Raw genomic sequence first — 18,646 nt, forward strand, 5'->3', positions numbered from 1 at the left:
GCCTGCAAGTCTGGATACCATTATTTTTCTTTTCCTTTTGGGTTATGATGCGTAACTGCTAGGAAAAAGGTCAAATATGTCAACTTGAGGAACCAGCAGCTTTTTTTTTTCCTTTTCCTTTTAGAGCACGTTAAATTTTATTATAAAAAAAATTAGTATTGTTTGAAAAAAAGATTTTTAACAAAGTAACATAAGTCAAAAACATTTTAGTAAATAAAAATTACGGTTGCAAAAAAAATAATTAAATGCATAATAGAGGGACTCAATTAATTAAATTAGTAGTTGAGAGACTCAATTAGTCAAACTACAATAGAACAAGGACCACATCTACAATCAGCCCTTGCATAAAAAATTGGCACCATTCAGATTTGGGTCTCGAACTTTCTTGTTTTTCTTTTTAATTTAATTTTAGCGTATTTAATCTTACCAGTCCCCTCGGCACATATCAGATTCGGAGTACAAGGGTTCAAATGAATAACTTTCAAGACTACAGGGAGCACAAACCGTTCAACACCAAAATAATTTTTTCTTTTTGGTTGAGGTGCACAAGCAAACGCTGGCCACATGGGAGACTCCATTAGCAGTGATGATATTTCTGCTGAAATATCCAGGTATCCAGTGGAGTTTGGCTTTTACGAACCTTTCCAGTTCAGGGGAAAGGTGAAAAACATTTGGAATCAACCTTCACTCTTATCACTCCAAGAGCCAAGAGAATATAGTTCAAAGATTCATACTTTGCACGCATTAATCATATTTATTGAAGGCTTTAGGGTATCCAACAAACTGTGGCTACACTTTGTATGAGGTAGCTTTTGGGAACAATCAAATAGTCCTCTACATGTATTCAGGAAAATATTCATCTGAAAAAACGATTATCTAGTATGGAGCATTGTATGATTACTCTGCCTCAGTGATCACTTCCAGAGCTTGATGAAGAGGTCTCCCCGGCATGTTGGCATTCCTTCTTCCTGGACCTGCAGAAGCAAAAGGGCTGGGAGGCATTGTCAATGTGTCCCCTGCTCCTTCCAGCATTTGAACTACAGCATTCATGGAGGGACGATCCACGGGGTGCCATTGAATGCACCAAAGTCCTACAATTGTCAGCTTCTTGGCAATCTGTGCATCACCCTCCTTTTCAATTCTGATTCGCAGCTCTTCTCCATTATCCAGGCTGTTGTAGACCCATTCTGGGAAGTAGATTTGGTTGTTGTTCTCTATCTTATCATCGATAGTCTTCCTCCCTCCAACCATTTCAAGCAGCACCATTCCAAAACCATAAACATCAGACTTGTAGGATACATTACCGAAGTTCCTCGAGAACACTTCAGGTGCAATGTACCCCAAGGTTCCTCGAGCTGTAGTCATAGAAACAGCACTCTGATCCTTGGAGCATAGTTTCGCCAGACCGAAATCAGATATTTTTGGATTGAAATTGTCGTCTAGCAAGATGTTATGAGGTTTGATGTCGAAATGGAGGATTCGCTGATCACAACCTTGGTGAAGATACTCTATTCCTTTGGCCATGCCAAGAGCAATATCCTGAAGTTTCTCCCAACTAAGAGCGGTTGCGTCGCCATGCTCTGAAGATATAAATTTCTCTAGTGATTCGTTTGACAGGTAGTCGTAAACTAGAGCTCTTCTAAATCCATCAGCACAGTAGCCGACTAAGCGAATAACGTTGACGTGATGGATTTTTCCCATTGTTTTCACTTCATTAACGAACTCTTCTCCATTCCCTGTCGAGTTGTTCAGGATCTTCACGGCTACAAAGATCTCATCAGAAAGCTGTCCTTTGAACACAGTTCCATACGCTCCCTGACCCAACTTGTCCTTGAATTCATTCGTAATCCTTTTTATGTCGGCATACGTATATCTGGTGGGCTTGAAAGCTTTATAATCCGCCAAAAAGTTTTCAATTCTTTTCTGATTTTCTTTAGCTGCTTTGTCAGAGCTGTAGACACGGTAGGCTGCAAAAAATACCAGCAATAGAAGAACCGAACCCACGGTCGCGACTGCATAGAAAACATTTGTGATCAATAAGTCATCAATTTAGTTTAGAAGTTGCAAGATAAGGAAAGAAGTTGAAAATGCCAGATTCGCAGAATTCTCACCTGCAGCCTCCGTCTTTTTCTTGATGTCTGTAAAGAAAATATATGGTATCGTCAGCTTCGTTCGCAGCATGTATTTGAGAATAATAATCCATGGATTCTATGGAAACCATGACTAATGAGCCTAATTCCAAACATTTATCAAGTAGCCAACCTAATGATATATGGACAGATTTGTTTCTAATTAAGTTCACTTCAAACTTATTTTTATGTTCAACTTGACATGGATACTATATATTTCATCTCTAATGCTTGAAGAACTGACAAGAAAATTTGATTTTCTAAACTAACAAATGACCCAATAGTTCCAAGATGAACAGAAAAATGTGCAAGACAGACCATACCTTCTTTTGATTTAGGCTTGTCATAGCATTCAGTTTCAAGCCCAGCACTGTTATTCTTCCTTCTGCAGAACTTGCCACGAGCTTCACAAAGTCCACATTCTGGCCTTGACCAATTCAAACGAAGTATATTGTTCTGCCAAAGGATTTCCCATGGAATTGATGAGAGATTATACATCTTGGTACAAGAAGTCAGGTCGCTATAGCCGATGGAAGAATAGGAATAATAGGCAAAAATATCATATCCAGGACCACTAAGGCAAGCCAGTTGCCGAGATGTATCTCCCTTCCATGATGTACAGTTGAAAAATGAATAATCATCCTGCTCCATGTCTCCAAACTGGAAAGGAGATGTAGACAAACTGAAGTTTCTGAGTTGTCCTGGAAGGCAATTATGTGGGTCACTAGCGACGAGCAACTGTGATGCATAGTCAATTTTGTTGACGTATAGTTTCACAGAATTTGGTAGCTGCAACAACGTTTCTTTCCTGTCCGTGCAGGATAGCTCAAACCCAGGATAGCCACAGTGATCTTGCTGCTTTTCTTTGAGCATGAATGGAAATCTTATGGCTGGACCGTCTTTCTTACAACTTGCTTCTGGGCACGGATCACGAAGGAGTTGATCAGGATGGCCAACTCCATGACCTACAAGGACCAGCATCAACAAGCCAACTACAGAGTGATCCATTTCCAAAGACAGGTTCTTTTGAGCTCAGCTGCCCTGCAAATGATGGTGTTTTCTTGAGTTTGTAACTTGTGGTTTGGCTCTTTACACATATAGTTGACTTGAAATAGTTCAATGACTTTCTCATTTTGAAATAAAAAATATATATTATAAGTTGTGGTTTTGCTCTTTCGAGTAATTTCTGCATACTTTACTCCCTTGACTTAAATCATGTATGAACATTTCAAGAACTGTCATTGTCTTTGTGGAATATATTTTTGCGTGTGAGGTAGTGAGATTGGTATGTGAAATTGCTAGGAAGTCGGAGCCAAATCTGTCACCTCAAGAAAGCATGAAATTGTAACCAAAGGTTAGGCATAAGTCATAAGTTGTTGTCTAGTTACTCTAGTTTGTAAATTTTCCATGGGATTAGATAAGCAAGAATCCTTCTTCCATCCCAAGAGAAAGCATTAAATTTTGTGTGATTTTTCTTCCATTTTAAGAGAGATCAAATATTTTTTGAAAACTAAAGTACGGTCATCTAAAGCAATACAATGTTTCCATTGTAAAAGAACCATCTCAACCTAATAGCTTAAGCTGTTAGGTGAGGTTCCAGTATATGATTTATATTATTCTCTAACACACCCCCTCAAGTGAAAGCCCTTTGGGCTTGAAATTTGCACATGCCCACATTACCTTATGCTTAATTTTATTAAATAAATGAGGATGGTGAGATTCAAACTCGTGACCACTAGGTCATTAAGGTTCTGATACCATGTGAAAGAACAATCTCAACTTAATAACTTAAGCTGTTAGGTGAGGTTGCAGTACATAATTTATATTATTCTCTAACACCCATTTAGTGATGATTATTTTATGTGAAGGTTTTGATGTTTTCAAACAAGTTGATTATAAATGACAAACCTCATTAAGCCTCAACACACCTAATTTTGATGTTTTGTTAGTATTTTCCAACCCCACCTATATTAAGCCTCAACACACACCAAAAATAAATTATATAAAATTTCATTATATTTTGTAAACTTTCAAGATATTATTCAAACCAATAAAATCAAAAGATACTTCACAATATTTATTATAATAATAAAAATTTAAATTTTAAATAAATAGTGTAATAATGATGTACTTAAAGCATCAAATCAAGGCTAAAAGAAAAACTTTACGGAAACAAGAAAGATATATCAATCAAAAATAAAAAAACAAGAACTCTCAACAAAGTTAATATGTTAGCAAAAGCTAAGAACCCAAAAATAATATTAATAAGGAGGGGCAAGTTTAATAAACTCTAGGAGGAAATGATATTTAATATACTTTATAGATATAATAGATGAAAAAAACTAACGCAAACACACACACACATACATTAAGTATATTAGCATAAAATAATAGAATACATGTTAGATAGCAAATGAAACCTTAAGGTTTTGATAACCAAAAAGGTTTGCGGCCTTGATTACCGTGAGAGAATTAGTCGCCACAAGCTGATGCCTCTCTCACCAGCTAGATATACAAATTACCATGTGCACATAGACTAACTACTCTATGTTAATATGGAGTTTCTAACAAGTATCCCAATTCCAAGACATAACAAATATTCATATAATTATCAAAGAAAATAAATGTCATCATATCAAATAGAATTTAATTCATCAGAATACGAGTGCAAATTCAAGAATTGATGAGTACTCAAAAAATAAAGCAACATTTATAAATATTCAAAACATAATCAGTTGTACTTATTGTATAATAAGCATATACATATTTATATTACATGCATATCAAAAAGCACCTCACTCACTCGAAAAGCGAAGGCAAAAGACTAACAAACATAGAACTAGACATTGTTGAGGATCACTAAGAGGAACATTAGCAAAACCTATAACAAATACATAAATTATTCAAAAACAACTCATAGCAAATATTATAAATAAAGATTACAACTCTAAGATTTGAGACCAAAACATAATTATAAAATCAATATAGCTACACCCAATCATTTCTAAACATTTCCCAAACTCATCGATCCTAAATAAGGGCAAAAGAAAAACAAATGTTGAATTGGAGATTGTTGAGGATCACTAGGAGGAATGTCAGTAGAATCTATAACAAATATATAAATTACTAAAAAGCAACGCATAGCAGATAACATAAAAGATTACAACTTTAAGATTTGAGACCAAAACTTAATTATGAAACCAATATAGATCTACCCAATCGATCCTAAATATTTTTCAAACTGATCGAACCTAAAAGAACTAATCAACCCTTACTGTTCGGTCAACTAGTTAACCAACCGGTTGACCGAAATCATCAAGAAAACTGGTCGGCCAAAATTGATCAACTAGTCAACTAAAACCATCAGGCCAACTAGTTAACAAGTTGATCGGGATTTTAGAATGCCAATCTTTCAGTCTCCTAAACTATATATCCTAAAATAATCTAATCTGTTCCTCAAAAACCCATATATCCCGTCCTCATATCAAATCAATTAAGCCAAATTAACACCCTAAAACATCAATTAAACATCTTAAATTACCCAAAATCCTCTAACTAAACCAATGGACTCCAGCCTAAAACATCAAGATCTCTAACTTTCACTTCTTCTTTCCTTTTGTACTTCCTCCTTTTCTCTTTTCCCCCTTCTTCCCCTCCTCTTCTCTTACGTTCCTCCCTCTCAAGATATCTATTTTTTTTAATTGATTTTCTATTTATATTTATCAAAAATATATGAAAAGACCCAAAATATCCCTAAATTATTTATACCCTTACCTATTCATCAAATGGTATAAATGTCTTTTCCAATCCATGATTTTCAACATATTACAAAATGTATTAATGGAGTCCTTATATTATTAATTTGATCAATTTAAGTCGCCGTACTATTTATAAAGACATTAGCGGTGTTTTGATACATGTTCATATTGACTAAATCTAGCTTGGTATTCAATTTGTAAAAGAAAAATAACGATCAGCAAATTATATTGATTTTTATGAACTTTGAATTATTTAAGAAAATTAAATAATATAAATAACAACAACGTAAAACCCTAAGATATCCCGTAACTAAATTAAAAACTTATCTTTAAATCACTGCTTCTTTTTCTTAATTATTTTAATGGAATTATGGGATATTTTGATTTTTTTTTGTTATTTTAAAATTATTATATCGCTTCCTAGCTTTTTTTGCCTTTTAAGAACTAAGGATCATGATAGATTTGTCAACATAAAAATGTGTCATGTATCGAGTGTGATGGAAACTCGTTGCTAATTCCATCATGGATGAATGGTCTGATTGCAAACAAAACGAGTATTTAATGGAATTAATGGATTAAATCAGCAGTCAAGGGACTTGATTAGTCAAATTACAACAGTTTAGGGACGAAAAGTAACTATTTCAGAAAATACCGACAATAATCAAATTTGGGTATAGACTTTTTTAAATTCAATTTTATTATATTAATCTCAATTGTCACCCAGGCACATATCAGACCCTCAATTTTACAAGCCTAACAGAGTTAGCAACCCATCCACCTCGTCAGCTATGAAAGCACGGGACGCGCACACAAACAATATTCTGAAGTTGAAGGGCCTCCAGGACCAAATTCAGAGTAGGATGGATTTATCCTCGTCAAAACTCAAAAGTCCTTGAACTGGATGTTTGGTACAGAACCAGATATCTGGAACAGTCAGTACTATGCTATTTCACGAAGTTGATTCAGAGCAGAAGAGTTTTTCCTCTGTTTTTTTTGGGTGGAATGCACAAGCTAGCAAATGCTGGCCATATGGAAAAGCTCAATATTTTTTATGGGGAACTGCATCAGCAGTGATGGTAGTTCTGTTGAAACATTCAAATATCCATTGGAGTCTGGCTCATACCTTTCCAATCCAGGGGAAAGGCGAAGAACATTCGAAATCAACCTTCATTCTTATCACTTCAAGGACCACAGAATAGAGTTCAAAGATTCATGCTTTGTATGCATTGATCATATTTATTGAAAGCTTTAGGGGATCCACCAAAATGTGGTACACCTTATATGAGCTAGCTTGTGAGAACAATCGAGTAGTTCAGGAAAATACTCCAGTTACGGAGACCTCTTTGACCGGCTTCTATTCAGCAATGAACACGCTAAGGATGTCACTGAAGAGTGTAAATCAAGTGAAGTCTCCTGAAAAAAAAAAAAACGATTATTCTGCCTCTGAGATCACTTCCAAAGCTTGATGAAGAGGTCTCCCCGGCATATTGACATTCCTTCTTCCTTGACCTGCAGAAGCAAAAGGGCTGGGAGGCATTGTTAATGTGTCCCCTGCGCCTTCCAGCATTTGAACTACAGCATTCATTGAGGGACGATCCACGGGGTGCCATTGAATGCACCAAAGTCCTACAATTGTCAGCTTCTTGGCAATCTGTGCATCACCCTCCTTTTCAATTCTGATTCTCAGCTCTTCTCCATTATCCAGGCTGTTGTAGACCCATTCTGGAAAGTAGATTTGGTTGTTGTTCTCTATCTTATCATCGATAGTCTTCCTCCCTCCAACCATTTCAAGCAGCACCATTCCAAAACTATAAACATCAGACTTGTAGGATACATTACCGAAGTTCCTCGAGAACACTTCAGGTGCAATGTACCCCAAGGTTCCTCTAGCTGTAGTCATGGAAACAGCACTCTGATCCTTGGAGCATAGTTTTGCCAGACCGAAATCAGAGATTTTTGGATTGAAATTGTCGTCCAGCAAGATGTTATGAGGTTTGATGTCGAAATGGAGGATTCGCTGATCACAACCTTGGTGAAGATACTCTATTCCTTTGGCCATGCCAAGAGCAATATCCTGAAGTTTCTCCCAACTAAGAGCGGTTGCGTCGCCATGCTCTGAAGATATAAATTTCTCTAGTGATTCGTTTGACAGGTAGTCGTAAACTAGAGCTCTTCTAAATCCATCAGCACAGTAGCCGACTAAGCGAATAACGTTGACGTGATGGATTTTTCCCATTGTTCCCACTTCATTAACGAACTCTTCTCCATTCCCTGTTGAATTGTTCAGGATCTTCACGGCAACAGAGATCTCATCAGAAAGCTGTCCTTTGAACACAGTTCCATACGCTCCCTGACCCAACTTGTCCTTGAATTCATTCGTAATCCTTTTTATGTCGGCATACGTATATCTGGTGGGCTTGAAAGCTTTATAATCCGCCAAAAAGTTTTCAATCCTCTTCTGATTTTCTTTCGCTGCTTTGTCAGAGCTGTAGACACGGTAGGCTGCAAAAAATACCAGTAATAGAAGAAACGAACCCACGGTCGCGACTGCAAATAAAACATTTGTGGTTTAGAAGTCATCAATTTAGTTTAGAAGTTGCAAGATAAGGAAAGAAGTTGAAAATGCTGTATTCGCAGAATTCTCACCTGCAGCCGCTATCTTTTTCCTGATGCCTGTGAAAGAAAATTTATGGTATCATCAGTTTCTTCAACAGCATGCATTTGACAATCATAATCTATGCATTCTATGCAAATTAGGACTAATTAGCAGAAATTCCTAATTCCTATCATTTATCAACTACCCAATCTACTGATAACTGGACTGATTTATCTCCAATTAAGATTACTTATACTTATTTTTCTGTTCAACTTGACATGGATACTGTATGTTTCATTACTAACACTTGAAGAACTCACAAACAAGTTTGATTTTATTAACTAACAAATAATCCAATAGTTTAAAAGTGAACTGAGAAAGGTGTAAGAAAGACCATACCTTCTTTTGATTTAGGCCTGTCATAGCATTCAATTTCAAGCCTAGCACTGATATTCTTCCATCTGCAGAACTTGCCTTGTGCTTCACAAAGTCTACATGCTGGCACTGACCAAGTCAAATTTAGTATGTTTTCCTGCCTCATGACTTCCATTGGAACGGATGACAGATTATATATCTTAGTACAGGATGTCAGGTCTGTATAGCTGATGAGATAATCAGATGTATAGGCAAAAATATCATATCCAGGACCACTAAGGCAAGCCAGTCTCTGATATGTATCTCCCTTCAACGATGTACAGTTGAAAAATGCATAATCATACTGCTGCTTGTCTCCAAACTGGAAAGGAGATGTAGACAAATTGAAGCTTCTGAGTTGCTTTGGAAGGCATTTATCTGGGTCAGCAGCAAAGATCAACTGTGATGCATAGTCAATTTTGTTGACGTATAGTTTCACAGAATTTGGTAGCTGCAACAACGTTTCTTTACCGTCGCAGGATAGCTCAAACCCAGGATAGCTACAGTTATCTGACTGCTTTTCTTTGAGCATGAATGGAAATCTTATGGCTGGACCGCCTTTCTTACAACTCGCTTCTGGGCACGGATCAGGAACGAGTTGACCAGGATGGCCAACTCCATGACCTACAAGGACCAGCATCAACAAGCCAACTACAGAGAGATCCATTTCCAAAGACAGAGGTTCTTTTGAGCTCAGCTGCCCTGCAAATGATGGTGTTTTCTTGAGATTGTAACTTGTGGTTTGGCTCTTTACACATATAGTTGACTTGAAATAGTTCAAAGCTCAATTTGAAATAAAAAATATATATTATTTTTTTCCGTGTGGGGTAACGATGTTGTGGTGCTGGGAAGATTCAGGAGTCAAATCTGTCACCTCGAGAAAGCATCAACTCTTGAGACCATAAGATACGGCAAAAGTATAGTCAAGTTTGTCAATTTCCACGAAAAAGCTGAGCAAGATTCCTTCTTCCATGATCCATCCCTAGAGGCAGCACTAAATTGATTTAAAAAAAACGTTAAATTATGTGTCTATTTTCTTAATGAACATAGAGTTTTTATTTTGACAGTGATTGTTTGTTTAAATAAAATTTTATTTTATTTTAATTAAAAATTTCTTAGTTAATACTATTTAAAAAAAGATAAAATATTTTTTCTAATTAAATTAAAGTGGTGAATTATTTCTTAATCATTCAAATACCTTCATATAATTTATACTATATTAAATATTTGTCTTTCATTACCTCAATTAAAATAACATGTTACATAATCAAAACATAATATTCTATATATAAAATGACTTAATAATCTCAAGTCTAATAATTATTTACACAATGTATTGTCACATGAATCTTTCTATAGATATAGATGATCTTTTCATATGAAATTCTCATGCAGGTTAGTTCAATGTAGATGTCTTGTGACAAACAATTACATATTAATTCGAGGTATCTCTTATACCTTAGCTTATGAGAATAATTGCTTTCTTTTATAAAAAAAATAAAAATAATATGTACTAGTTTTTACGGCTCTAATAAATATTTTGTATTTAAGAAAGCATCAACTATGAACATTTTAGAAACAATACTTTGATGCAATATGAATCTCATAATTATAATAATTTTATAATTTTCTTTACAAAATATTTTTCACCAGTGAATTTTATTTTTATTTTAGATTTATTAATATAATATTATATGAATACTAAAAATAAATTAAGTTTTTATTAATAATAAATATGTATTTATATGAATATAATAATATATAACCCGCTGATTAGTTATATTACATATTAACCAAACGTGAAATGCCATGATCCAATGTTGGCCATATGAAAAGGGTTCCCCATCAGAATTCCTGGAGGGGGGTCTCTCACCTTTCCAAACCAACAAGGGGAGTAGGGTAAAAGGTTTGAACAAACTCCACTCTTGTCATTCTTGAAGTTCATATATGCTTTTACTTTATCTGCATTAATGTTCTTTTAGAAATTTTGAGAAATTTAATGGTTTTATATGAATTTAGAAGTAAGAGGATCGTTGTTGTTGTAATGATCTTTGATTTGGCTTTGTTACTGTTATTGAACGAAGGGATTCGCATGAAATTTGAGGAAGATGATGTGTAAAAATCATCAATGGTCCCTGTAAGTTTATAATGATACATTCTAGTCATTGGAGTTTGAAATGTCATGATTTGGTTCTTAAAATCAATGATTGACATTCAATTGGGTCTACATGAGCAAATCAGATTTATGGATTAGTACTCACAGATAAATTACAGAGTTTATTGGAGCCTAATGATAATATATGATTTGTGACAGCGTCGTATATCATGCATTTTGATGATTATTGATACATGGTAAGTAAAATGTTACAAGGAAATTACAGAGTTTATTGTTTTGTTGAAATTATCTTATGTTCTTATACAGAGGGTGAAGAATTGGTATGTTCACAGAAACTAAGGAAAGGTTTTAATTATACATGCATCAAAGATCGTAGAGCCTCTCACTCTCTCTGCAGATGTTTGCAACATGGATTCTCTTCTTCTTCTTCTCCTCCTACTCCTCCTGCTCCACCTCCTCCTCCTCCTCCTCATCATCATCATAAGTTTCCAAGTCCAGACTGGCACTGCATAGACTAGTCACCTTTGTGCTCCTTCTTCCTGTGGCAATATCCGAAATGTAAGCTCACCTTTCCCAGCTAAAAAAGGGATCCACCAAGCTGTGGTTGCTCTTTCCAGCATAATTAAGAGTTGCAACTGCAATGTTCATGTTTATCTAAAAGCAAGATACTATAAAATACAACAAAACAACAAACAAAGCCTCAATCCTAAACTGCAAGAAGTTGCTATCCCTGGCTTCTCTATCGGGTCATTTGTTTTAGATGGTAGTAGAATGGGGTAGGGAAAATATGCTAGCTTTCAACTTAATATATCTAACCCACCTAATTATTTTCCTGTTCATGCAGTAGAACGTTGGTTCACAATGATGCTCATTGTTAAGCACTTAAAATTTTTATATTTGAATGCATAAGTTCTTTCGATCGCATAATTTCCAGGTGGTAAAAGATGCCAACAGCAACTGAAATCATTTCCCTGATGGTTTTACTGCACAGGGTCACTAATTGCTGGAAGGGAAATTTTTTTCTGTCCATTTGTGTTTGCTTTTTTGATTTACACATGGCGAAGGAGGCATACATCAATGTATCAGAATATCGAAGAATTTCTGCAACATCAGAATAGCTTCAGACCAATAAGATACTCTTACTCAGAGATTAAGAAAATAACCAATGACTTTAAGAACAAGCTGGGTCAAGGAGGCTATGGATCTGTCCACGAAGGGAAGCTTCGTAGTGGAAGTCTTGCAGAAGTGAAGATGTAGGGCAAGTCCAGTGGAAATGGCCAAGATTTCATCAATGAAGTGGTAACAATTGGAAGGATTCACCATGTTAATGTGGTAAGACTAACTGGCTTCTGTGCTGAGGGATCAAATTCTTCTTGATGAGAATTTCACTCCAAAAGTCTCTGATTTTGGGCCTGCTAAATTGTATCCAACAAACTACAACACTACAACACTGTCACTCTTGCTGCAGCAAGAGGCACAATAGGATATATTGCACCGGAATTGTTCTACAAAAACATCGCCAGTGTTTCATATAAAGCTGATGTTTATAGTTTTGGAATGTTGTTGTTGGAAATGGCTGGAAAAAGAAATAACACTAATCCAGTGGCAGAGAGTTCCAGTGAAAACTATTTTCCCTCTTGGGTTTATAACCAAATTCTTGAAGAAAGACTTGAAATTGGAGATGCAGCAGAAGATGAAAAGAAAACAGAAAAGAAAATGATTATTGTAGCTTTGTGGTGCACACAGATGCAGCGGATACCATTGTTTTTTCTTGGAGCAGTTAATGTCGTGATGGGGAACTGCTAAGAAGAAGTCAAACATGGATACATTAAAGAAAAGGGTGGGGGAAAGTGAAGTCAAATTTGTCACCTTTGCATTTTCCACAACTCATATTTATGATTTTCTTTATGAATATGGATTTTTTGTTTTTGTTCTTAAAGATGCATAAGCTAACTCTGCCCATATGCAGGAAATCCCAATAATTTTGAAAGGGACTCCAATAGCATTTTAAAATGCAATATCCATAGGCTTTTTTCTTTTTTCTTTTTTCAATAAATGGATACCTTTCCAAACCAGGGAATAAGTCAAATTTGAATTAATTTGTGCGCATGACTGACATCACATTTGATAATATGACTATGAATAGTGTAAATGCTTTTCTTAACGTGTATTCCAATGCCAAATAGCCTCTTAGAAGAACTAATTATATTTAAATACACATTAGTTATTTTTACATTATCAACACATTTCATGCCCTCGTAATTGCAGAACCTCTGACTTTCTTGAGATGTCTGCAACAAAGATCCTCCTTGCTAGTCACAGAGGCACAGCTCTTCTTCTCTTTCTCATCATATGTATCCAAGTCCAAACTTGCACATCACAGACTGATCATGTTTGTGCTCCTTCTTCTTGTGGCAGTCTCCATAACATCAGCTTGCCTTTTAGGCTGAAAGGGGATCCACCAAACTGTGGGTTCTCTTTCTACGAGCTATCGTGTGAGAACAATCAGACAGTCCTGTACATGTATTCAGGAAGATACCTTGTACAGTCCATTAATTACAATAACTCCACAATTAGAGTTGTTGATTCTAATGTTACTAAGGGTAACTGCTCCTCTCTCCCTCAGCATTCTTTGACAGGAAGCAACTTCAGTTACAGAGACCCTTTTGATTGGCGAACCTCTTTTTGGTCACCCAGTAATGAATCACAGAAGATAATGATGTTCATGAAGTGTGCGAATCCGGTGAAGTCTCCTCTTTATGTGGACACTGCTCCTTGCATCAATGGAACAAATTCTTATGTTCTAAATGAGGCCAATTTGTCATATGTGGAGAACTTGTGCAGAGTGGAGCTAATTGCTATGTCATCGTCGCCGATAAAAGATTACAGAAACATTTCCTACATGGACATCCACAATAGACTTGTCTATGGATTTGAGCTTTGGTGGAAAGAGGTAAACTGTGGAATTTGCAAAGGAAAAGAAAAGTGCTACCTCCCAAGCGAAGGTTTTTCCTGTCCCACAGAAAGTAAGCAATTACTGTCTTGTTTTACCTTGTGCGGATCCCTTTGTTTTCAAGAAAAATCATAGCTCAGCTGAAACTTTGAATTCCTTGCATATGTGACAATACCAACCTTGTTTTGATAAAGAAACCATCTGGGTAGAGTTAATGGCACCAACTGAGCCACTTGGTCATAAATTATTCCATTTTTGTTTAAAATTGCAGCACTCTTGTTCTGTTATAGATTTATCTTCCCTCTTTTTTTTTGCTGATGTTATCTGTTTTTCGTAATGTGTAGGTATATTTGACCAAATAATCAACCAAATCAGATGTAAGGATTCTCTCTCCATTTTATTACCGGCTCTTGCTTTGCATAAGCATACACCTAGCAGCTAGCACTGATCACTTCCCCCACAGCACCATGAAAAAATTCTGCAGAAAATGTTTATCTAGCAACAAGATGTCATCATAATGTAGATAAAAATGTAGTCTTTAAAGAGGTCATTTTTGGCAGTGAATTTTAGAAATGGAAAATAGTTCACAATGCATACGGACCTGATAGAATGGTAAATGGATGCTAGCCATTGTTTATAGATATGGATTACAAAACGAAGCTGCAACTATAACATCCTGGTTGACGAAACATAACATGCTTAGTTTTATCACCACATCATTCCTAGAACCCCAACCAGGGCTCTAATGCCGAAATGTAACACACCGGTTGGCAAAACATAACATGCTTAACTTAACTATAGGGGAAATTCCGCTGAAATTTCGGTAGAAATTCCATAACCACCAAATGAATTGAGAACAAAAAACAAGTTACCATACTATTTGCTATTCCCATTACTAAACATGTTATGTTTCGTCAACCGGGATGTTACACCAACAGTATGCACAAATACCAAAAAATAGCAGGAGCCTCTGAATCTATGCATAGGTAGCCAAAGAATGTGATCATGTTAGGCAGGGTGTGTATTCATGAGGACAGTGTTTCTAGCCCCTGCCAATCTCAGCTTGCATTTGGTTTAATAGAAGATAGTGTAATTGGGTTTCAGCTATCTGATTATGACTCCCTGATTAATGTTATTTTGTTCTTACAGTACTTTGGTGGTTTATATTGATGATGATTGGTAAGAGCCTTTCTGTTCTTTGGATTATAAGTTTAAATCATCTTTTCCAGCAGGCAAAGATGCCAATAGCAGCTGACTTTCTTTTCCCTGAAATTTTTACTATACAGCGGGACTCATCATTGCAAGAACTGTACTATGCAGTCCATTTGTGTTCGCATTCTTGGTATATAGATGGCTAAGGAGGCATTTATCGATGTATGACATTATTGAAGAATTTTTGCAAAGTCAAAATAACTTTGCACCTATAAGGTACTCTTACTCGGATATTAAGAAGATGACCAATGGTTTCAAGGAAAAGTTAGGTCAAGGAGGCTATGGATCTGTCTATAAAGGGAAGCTCCGTAGTGGACATCTTGCAGCAGTAAAGATGCTGGACAAGTCCAGTGCAAATGGTCAAGATTTCATCAATGAAGTAGCAACAATTGGAAGGATTCACCATGTTAATGTTGTGAGATTAATTGGCTTTTGTGCTGAGGGATCAAAGCGTGCGCTTGTATATGATTTCATGTCTAATGGATCACTTGACAAATATGTTCTATCTCGACAAGGGAATACTACTTTAAGCTGGCAAAAAATGCATGAAATTTCTCTGGGAGTGGCTCGTGGCATCGAATATCTACACCGAGGTTGTGACATGCAGATTCTACATTTTGACATTAAGCCTCACAATGTTCTTCTTGATGAGAATTTCACTCCAAAAGTTTCTGATTTTGGACTTGCTAAATTATATCCTACAAATAACAACACTGTCATGCTTACTGCAGCAAGAGGAACAATAGGATACATAGCACCAGAATTGTTCTATAAAAACATCGGTAGTGTTTCCTACAAAGCTGATGTTTATAGTTTTGGTATGTTGTTAATGGAAATGGTTGGAAAGAGACAGAGTACAAATCCGGTGACAGAGAGTAACAGCGAAAACTATTTCCCTGACTGGGTTTACAACCAAGTTGTTGATGGAAGGGTTGAAATTGGAGATGCCACAAAAGATGAAAATGAATTGGCAAAGAAGATGATTATAGTGGCACTGTGGTGCATACAGATGAAGCCTATTAATCGTCCTTCAATGAGCAAAGTTGTGGAGATGCTTGAAGGAGATGTTGAAAGCCTAGAATTTCCTCCAAAACCTGTTCTATATCCAGATGAAACACCTACGAATTACACTTACTCTACGGACGAAGCATGTTCATCTTCTATGCTATTTGACGCGAATGATACAATTAGTTTACTTATAAACTCTGGTTGAATAACTAATTTGTAAAGGCTCAATTTTACCTTCTTTCTGCAAAACTCTTACTCATGTACATACTTTGAGGATAGTGAGATTCCTTGGCAGAGATATTTCTCTCAAAATTGCTGAGAATTCTTTCTTCTTAGTTTGAGCAATTTTCTAATGTGTATTAGTGTTGAGGTTACTTTCACTGCAGAGCTCAGCCTATAACAGTTAACTTGACTTCAGGTAAGAAACGCCATATGCCTCACCATGATGCCCATCGAACTCAGCAAAAAAAGGAAATATATGTGCAATTAATTTATTGTATGGTATGTAAAGCAAAATTACACTTTTGGAAACTAGTTCAGAACCTTTAGTGGAAGAAAAATTACATTGCTGGGCTTAATCATGATCTTCCTTTCCATCGCTGAATATTAAAGGTGGTATCAAACTTCATTCCCCTTCAGGGATCGCAACCAAGTCATGGTGAAGCTGTCTGCTAGCCATATTTGCATTCATTCTCCCTGCACCTGCAGAGGCAAAAGGATTTTGAGGCATTGCAAATATGTTACCTTCTCCTTCCAACATTTGAACTTCAGTTTTCATTGAGGGACGATCCATAGGGTGCCACTGAATGCACCAAAATCCTACAATCGCAAGTTTCTTCGCAATTTCTGCATCCTCTGCTTCCTGGATCTTGAGTCTCAGCTCTTCTCCTCCATCTAAATAGTTGTATATCCATTCTGGGAAATATACTTGGCCAGTGTTCTCTGCTGTATCATCTGTATTTTTCCTGCCCCCAACTATTGCTAGCAATACCATCCCAAAACAGTGAACATCAGACTTGTAGCACGCGTTCCCCAAGTTCCTAGAGAAAACTTCAGGTGCAATATAGGCCACAGTCCCTCGAGCTGTAGTCATGGAAACATCACTTTGAACCTTGGAACATAATTTCGCCAGACCGAAATCAGAAATTTTTGGATTACAACTTTCAACCAGCAGGATATTCTGAAGCTTAATGTCAAAATGAAGGATTCTCTGGTCCCATCCTTGATGAAGATACTCATTGCCTCTTGTGACGCCAAGGGAAAAATCCTGAAGCTTCTTCCAACCAAGTGGTACACTCTTTCCAAGAACTGAAGATAAAATTTCTCTCGTGATTCATTTGCAAGGTACTCATAAACTAGTGCCCTTTTGAATCATCAGCACAATAGCCAACTAAGCGAACAATGTTGACATGTTTTTCCCATTATTCCTACTTCATTAATGAATTACTCGTCCCCGTATCCTGTTGAAACAGTTCTTCACAGCGACAAAGAATGTTGACATGTTTTTCCTATTATTCCTACTTCATTAATGAATTACTCGTCCCCGCTTCCTGTTGAAACAGTTCTTCACAGCGACAAAGATTTCAACAGAAAGCTTTCCTTTAAACTTTTCCAAGTTCCCGGACCCAGAATTTCCTTGAAGTCATTCGTAATCCTTTTGATATCGGCATATGAATATCTTGCAGCCTTGAGAGCTTTATAATCCTCCAAAAATCTTTCAACCCTCTCTAGGTTTTCTTTTGCTGCTTTGTCAGACCTTGATCTGCAGTAGAATGCAACCACCAATAGTACTAGAAGAAACAAACCAATAGTTGTAACTATATAAAAAAATTACTAGTCAAGAATCCATGTCTTCCAAACAAGTAGTACAGGCAAGAAACTATTAACAAAACATAAAAGCGAGAAGCACAGACAACCCACCAGCAGCCACAATCTTTCTTGTGGTTCCTGCAATAGAAATGGTTTCTTTTAGCTTCTAAAGTTGACGGAACTTGAAAGAATCATTAGATACTGCAAAACTATCATACAATGTGGAAGTATGAATGTACCTCTAGCTGATTTGGGCTTGTCATAACATTCAGTTCCAAGCATGCAAGTGTTAGCCTTCAATTTACTGTACTTGCCTTGTTCTTCACAAAATCCCACATTCTGGTCGTCCAATTCAAAGAAAGACTATTGTTTCCTCTAATGATTTCATCCGGAAATGATGAAATGTTATGCATCTTGGTACAAGACATCATGTCACGACTCAATTCCCGGATCTATAATTAGCATATAGGCAAAGTCCCTTCAAGTTCTCATACTTAAAGAAGATAGTTGTCGCCGCCGCGCTATGGTGCATACAAATAATTCCTGACAACCGTCCTCCAATGAACAAAGTCCCGGAGATGCTGGAACAAGGAGTAGAAAGCCTAACATTGCCTCTAAAGTCTTCTCCAGTTCCTGAAGGAACATCGGCAT

At 36.5% G+C, this 18,646-nt stretch overlaps 3 protein-coding genes and 1 pseudogene across 4 annotated transcripts; 1 reads left to right on the forward strand and 3 right to left on the reverse strand.

Moving 5' to 3' along the window:
- Positions 1-716: 716 nt before the first annotated feature.
- LOC118057301 (rust resistance kinase Lr10) lies at positions 717-3,259 on the reverse strand. The gene is made up of 3 exons (XM_035069835.2): positions 2,453-3,259; positions 2,112-2,138; positions 717-2,012 (listed from the first exon to the last, which is right to left on the reverse strand). Exons 1-3 carry the CDS (start codon positions 3,135-3,137, stop codon positions 898-900), a joined length of 1,827 nt encoding a protein of 608 aa, XP_034925726.1. The 5' UTR covers positions 3,138-3,259; the 3' UTR covers positions 717-897.
- A 3,824-nt stretch (positions 3,260-7,083) lies between these two features.
- LOC118057302 (rust resistance kinase Lr10) lies at positions 7,084-9,664 on the reverse strand. The gene is made up of 3 exons (XM_035069836.2): positions 8,883-9,664; positions 8,534-8,560; positions 7,084-8,434 (listed from the first exon to the last, which is right to left on the reverse strand). Exons 1-3 carry the CDS (start codon positions 9,562-9,564, stop codon positions 7,320-7,322), a joined length of 1,824 nt encoding a protein of 607 aa, XP_034925727.1. The 5' UTR covers positions 9,565-9,664; the 3' UTR covers positions 7,084-7,319.
- Positions 9,665-13,223: 3,559 nt separating this feature from the next.
- On the forward strand, positions 13,224-16,498 carry LOC118057298 (rust resistance kinase Lr10). Of its 2 annotated transcripts, XM_035069833.2 has the most exons (4): positions 13,224-14,039; positions 14,311-14,343; positions 15,116-15,145; positions 15,253-16,498. In XM_035069833.2, the coding sequence occupies exons 1-4, from the start codon at positions 13,301-13,303 to the stop codon at positions 16,389-16,391; spliced, it is 1,941 nt and encodes a 646-aa protein (XP_034925724.1). In that variant the 5' UTR covers positions 13,224-13,300; the 3' UTR covers positions 16,392-16,498. The 2 variants fall into 2 exon arrangements, with proteins under 2 accessions (XP_034925724.1, XP_073260908.1); XM_073404807.1 differs by lacking the exon at positions 15,116-15,145.
- Positions 16,499-16,811: 313 nt separating this feature from the next.
- LOC118057167 (rust resistance kinase Lr10-like) lies at positions 16,812-18,646 on the reverse strand (annotated as a pseudogene).

The sequence above is a fragment of the Populus alba genome, chromosome 15, assembly GCF_005239225.2.
Source record: "Populus alba chromosome 15, ASM523922v2, whole genome shotgun sequence".
Classification (NCBI taxonomy): domain Eukaryota; kingdom Viridiplantae; phylum Streptophyta; class Magnoliopsida; order Malpighiales; family Salicaceae; genus Populus; species Populus alba.

Excerpts from the sequence above, each read along its gene's own strand:
- LOC118057301 (XM_035069835.2), bottom strand. The coding sequence starts at position 3,137 with ATGGATCACTCTGTAGTTGGCTTGTTGATGCTGGTCCTTGTAGGTCAT. Across the intron at positions 2,139-2,452 it reads CAAGCCTAAATCAAAAGAAG|ACATCAAGAAAAAGACGGAG; the intron begins GTATGGTCTGTC and ends TTTTCTTTACAG. Across the intron at positions 2,013-2,111 it reads GAAAAAGACGGAGGCTGCAG|TCGCGACCGTGGGTTCGGTT; the intron begins GTGAGAATTCTG and ends TTTTCTATGCAG.
- LOC118057302 (XM_035069836.2), bottom strand. The coding sequence starts at position 9,564 with ATGGATCTCTCTGTAGTTGGCTTGTTGATGCTGGTCCTTGTAGGTCAT. Across the intron at positions 8,561-8,882 it reads CAGGCCTAAATCAAAAGAAG|GCATCAGGAAAAAGATAGCG; the intron begins GTATGGTCTTTC and ends TTTCTTTCACAG. Across the intron at positions 8,435-8,533 it reads GAAAAAGATAGCGGCTGCAG|TCGCGACCGTGGGTTCGTTT; the intron begins GTGAGAATTCTG and ends TTTTATTTGCAG.
- LOC118057298 (XM_035069833.2), top strand. The coding sequence starts at position 13,301 with ATGTCTGCAACAAAGATCCTCCTTGCTAGTCACAGAGGCACAGCTCTT. Across the intron at positions 14,040-14,310 it reads TTTTTCCTGTCCCACAGAAA|GTATATTTGACCAAATAATC; the intron begins GTAAGCAATTAC and ends CGTAATGTGTAG. Across the intron at positions 14,344-15,115 it reads AATAATCAACCAAATCAGAT|TACTTTGGTGGTTTATATTG; the intron begins GTAAGGATTCTC and ends TTGTTCTTACAG.